The sequence below is a fragment of the Apis dorsata genome, unplaced genomic scaffold (genome assembly GCF_000469605.1).
Source record: "Apis dorsata unplaced genomic scaffold, Apis dorsata 1.3 scaffold_734, whole genome shotgun sequence".
NCBI lineage: Eukaryota > Metazoa > Arthropoda > Insecta > Hymenoptera > Apidae > Apis > Apis dorsata.
The window spans coordinates 290,798-295,556 of NW_006263897.1; the positions used below are offsets into that span (position 1 = coordinate 290,798).

At 39.1% G+C, this 4,759-nt stretch overlaps 1 protein-coding gene across 25 annotated transcripts in view; it reads right to left on the minus strand.

Moving 5' to 3' along the window:
- Positions 1-4,759, minus strand: part of LOC102677270 (electroneutral sodium bicarbonate exchanger 1) — a 22,496-nt gene that overhangs the window by 3,051 nt on the left and 14,686 nt on the right. For all 25 annotated transcript variants that reach the window (XR_004151469.1, XR_004151468.1, XR_004151471.1 and 22 more), the window contains 11 exons: positions 4,347-4,450; positions 4,093-4,278; positions 3,439-3,645; positions 2,948-3,360; positions 2,712-2,877; positions 2,173-2,331; positions 1,891-2,040; positions 1,543-1,818; positions 1,072-1,461; positions 892-999; positions 621-755 (listed from right to left, as the gene is read on the minus strand). Coding sequence is in view for 20 of the 25 variants with exons in the window: in XM_006622633.2 (XP_006622696.1) it covers positions 621-755; positions 892-999; positions 1,072-1,461; positions 1,543-1,818; positions 1,891-2,040; positions 2,173-2,331; positions 2,712-2,877; positions 2,948-3,360; positions 3,439-3,645; positions 4,093-4,278; positions 4,347-4,450 (2,294 nt within the window). In the remaining 5 variants the exon portion in view is untranslated. The remainder of the gene's footprint in view (positions 1-620; positions 756-891; positions 1,000-1,071; positions 1,462-1,542; positions 1,819-1,890; positions 2,041-2,172; positions 2,332-2,711; positions 2,878-2,947; positions 3,361-3,438; positions 3,646-4,092; positions 4,279-4,346; positions 4,451-4,759) is intronic.

Sequence of the window (4,759 nt, forward strand, 5' to 3'; positions counted from 1 at the left end):
TGTCAATAATGATCATACTATGATTAATTTCATATGAATTTTTCGATGATATAAATATCTTTGATAAATATACTTTCATCTATAATCGGTATAATTTAACTACAATAACAAATTTATCTAGGTTTTAAAATAATTGTATCCAAAATGATATCATTCGAACGATGGTATAACTATTACATGTAATTAATACTGGTCGGACCGAGTATTTTAACACGCGCAATTACGTATGTGCGACGAGATAATTATTTTAGTTGTAAACGTTATGAAACCATCGGAATACATATCTATTTTTCATTAATTTTTGTGCAGGCCATCCTCGTCATTCAGGCACATTTAATGGCAAATTATTATTGCTTCGATCGGAAAGACATTAACGAGAACAGCGAAAAGACGACGTATGGCGAGGAGTATTGTTTCGCTAGAACACGCGTAGCAAAAATTTAGGCCACTTTCATACGATCAATCGTTAAAATATCGCGTTCTTCTTCGTGTTTCCGACAAAACGTGGGCTCGTCGCAGACAGTTACCGTGACCACGGGGCAAATATTAGCCACGCGATCACTTTTTGTGTGCTATTTACGACCAATGATGATATTTAGTATTCGTCTCACGGTGCTAACCTCGCCGCTCTCCAATTGACGAAGATCTTCGGCATGTTTTTTGCTTGGTTCCGGCATTATATCGTCCAGGATCTTCAACTCCCGTTGCGTGAACATCAAATCTAAGGACTTGCGTATTCCAATCATCACCATCAGCTGTGTGAAATATCATTCGAGTGAGAAAAAATAATAAATAATAATAAATCATATAATATTCCTATAAGATAATAAAATACTCAATCAATATATTAAACATCGTTCTTGATTTATCATCGTTTGATAAATATCTAACCATCAAAGGGAAAAGAATGGAAGTACTGCTGAAGGATTTGATGATCCACAAACAGGCTAAACAAGTCAATTGTATCGTTGTAAATAGATGTACGCGTTTCAATGGTACCTGAAAAAAATTTAGATCGTGAAACATTCGGATCGCACGAACAATTACTTATACATTTTATAATTATCTCACCTGTCGAAGGAACATATAATCGGGTTGGTATTTAACCGGCATCAACATAATTAAAATTCTGTCGAAAAATTGAAGTCCTTTCAATGAAGCGACTCCCATATAAAGAAAAACGCCAAATAATACCGGCATAGGTATGTGTCTCAACATTGGTGTGAGTAAGACCGAACAACCGATCATCAAAAAGATTAAAATATGCGTTACTCGTTGCTCGCGAACACCAAGGAATCGTGGTTTTTCTCCTGGTGCGGCGCATTCCGATTCCAGTTTCAACGAGTTCACATGATTAATCGAAAGCACCGTTGCCGCTACGAACCAGGGTAATCCCATTACCGAGCAAATTTCTATCAGAATCGCGAGAACGAATAGATCCAAATGATAGCCACATCCTTTCTAAATACGAACAATACAATTTATAGATTTGGAATTTTTTAATAATACTTTGATCGTTTTTTTAGAATCAAAAAAACTTGCCTTTAATTTATTCTCTTTCCTATTTACTATCACGGCTGTGATTTGTTGATCCATAAAAATCAATATAGTACCTAACAGAGCTGGCAGACTTGCAACAATAGCGCTCCACCATGGATTACTTTGAAAAGGCCAGATTATCCATCCTCGATCTGCCAACGTTGGCTTGAATTCCGTTGGTACCTCGAGTTTCGGCGTCGGAATATTCGCGAAATGATCGAGAGTACTCATCGAAAAAATTGCTATTATCACCGCGAAATCACTAACGACTTGTCTGACCTACATTATACACGCGAAGAGATAAAAAATCGATGGTAATTGGTTTTACGCGACGCGTAAACGTATCTATACCTTCGATGGAAAGAAGAGAGCGTTCTTGAAGTCTTTGAGCTCAACGGATAACAGAAATGTGCCCATGAATAGTATAATTGACATGAGGAACACATCAGGTATATAGTGCGGTAAGTTGCAACCATCGCCCACTAGCGTACCGTTGTAATTCTGAAAGAAAAACGATTCATCAGTGGTATAACACTGTGTCGAGTCAGACACGGTCTTGAAATCAAGCTGCCGTTGCAGCAGTTTGTAATTTCGGCTAACGAGTAGTAGTTCAATGTGTGACGTTCAATTAACCTGGCACGTTTTTTGATCGAGCGCCGTCCAATTAACGTTGTCGTAGCTAGACGGTAGACTGCCATTCGGTGGCCTACACCAACACTCGTAATCGAACGGATCGTTTGCATGGGTATTAATAGGATATTTCTTGCCGATGGACAATACGTTTTCAATGGCCTGAAATATAGAAATTCTTACTTGATTATAAATATCCTCTCTAAATCCTGTATTAAGAAACTGATGGATTAAATTAAAGCTTAAGCTAGTAAAGCTAGTATTCGATTTTAGCCACCACTTTCTCATCAAGATCGAGGTCAATCGAACTTCAAGTTATTCAAGTTTTGAAGCCCGCGAGAAGCGCTTCGATTAGAAGCGTATACCTTGCAATTCGTGACCCAAATGCAGGCGATTTCGCTGATGATGCGATTCGCGAAGCACATACAGTTATATCCCATCCAATTAAGTCGCATCGCGTTAGAAGGACACGGTTGCGCAATTAAGATCCACCAAGGTAACAAAATTGCAAAATAGTCGAAATATAAGAATCGATTACTTACTTTGTAGATGAAGATAAACGCGATCAGAGTGGCGAAGTTTTCCTCTGTGAAACGTGTGATGTAGCACACGAAAGCACTAGCGTCGATCGCTACGAGAATTACCAAAATTAAGGTTATCCATGAGCCGATCCAAAAACGGAACGACATGTAGTTCCAATCCGATTTCCTATGAGCATATCGATACAATTTCGTTACGCCAACGAGCAACGCCTTATATCATATAAGAACTCACTTACTTGCAGAATTCATAGACTATCGTCTCGAAGACTAAAACGGGACCGGTTGAGCCGAGGATGGTTAAAGGTTGTCCAGAAAAAAATCCATATCCGATACCGCAAACGAAACCAGAAACTAACGACTCCATGGCGGCCATATTTTTTCCCGTAGCCTCGCCCAATAAACCACCAAATGTGATTATAGGCGAGAGACAGGCAAAGTATAGGAAGATAAAAGAGGCTACGCATTGAAGAGCCAACGCGTCTTTGAAATCGGAGAAGTAAAACGGCGCTTTCCTCTTGATATCGTTTATCAAACCACCGAAAAGTTTACCAGACCTCGAGAGTCCGGATTCTTCCCTCAATTTTTGTTCATCAGCTTCTTCGTCCAGTTCTTCTTTCGGTTTTTCTTCTTTTGGTCGTTTTCTTACATCCTAAGCAAATTGATTATTAAAATGAATTCCTGTAAATATTAATTCACGGATCGTTCTTCGTCTGATCGTATATCGTACCTGCGAAGGAATGGCAGCAGGCGGTTCTATTCTGATTGCAGGATCCCATTCTCCTGGTGGTAGAACCGTGACCGCGTCCAAGAACTCGTCAATTCCGGCGAGAAGATGATTTCTGTTCTTCGCCTTGTAAGCCACATCGTGGAAGACCTCGTCAGACATCAAAGTAGCCATTGCACGACCAATCTCGTGGAAACCTGTGAGCCCTCCCTAAAAATCCATCGTATCGTTATTCCATCTAATGGATTCGAGTAGATTAATTTATTTATCTCGTGTTTCGCTATGATCGATAACCAAAAGATAAAACAATATAATATCAGGAAAACACGACAAATGATTGAAATGAATTGGAGAATAGAGACAATCTCAAATGATAGTTCTCGTTCAAGTTAGGTAGAAATTGTTTTGTGTATCGGACCCTCGAGATCGAGAATAGTTCAGGCAATCAGCGTGCTCAATTACTTCGTTAAAACGTTAATTACTCGAAAGGAGCTTTTCATCGAGTTACCCGAGAATCTACATTTCTACCCGATAGGTATACACGATTGTTCTACTTTCAATGTTTCATCGTATAATTCCGATATCCGAATTCGAATCGATTTATACTCAGACACGAATTATTATTTTTTTTGTAAAAGATCTTTGGAAAAATCTTACCGTTGGTCCAAGCAGAACAAATATAAATCTCGTTGGCACAGGAACTTCCGTCAAATCACCCATTATTCCAGCTTGGCTCAATCGAATAAAAGCCGATAGAGTTTTATCTAAAAAATCGACCTCTCCTACGAGAATATTGCTCGCCTCGGCTCCCGCTGGTATCTTCCGCATAAAATGCGTATTACCCTGATGAAGAGCGAAGAATAAAGAATTACTCGACAGTGGGAATCATTCGATCATTAAAAATTACGAACCTTGTGATTCGCATCTCCATTTTCTAAGGCGGACGAACTGTGATTTCGGCTAATTGACACGCTACTCGGACTTCGATCCATTCCGTTAGGGCCTGGTTCTTGGCCTGAAAGAGATCTAGCTTACCGCCTACTGCGTCTTTCCAAGGTAAAATTAAACGAGAAGACGAGAAGGCGCGTAGGCATTATAATCGAGGACTACATATTTTTCCGTTTCCTCTCAATTATCATTTCTATCCAAGACCATTAAAAGTTGGATAGCGACCTACATTCGTATGTCGAAAGCGTTTCCCAGTTGCAGGAATCCAATATCAAAGATTTTCCAGAATTTCTCTTATAGGCGATATACGGGACATAGTAGATTGCTTTTACTCCCGTTTTTTTTTTTTTTTTTTTAACATGAACGTTAATTTTCA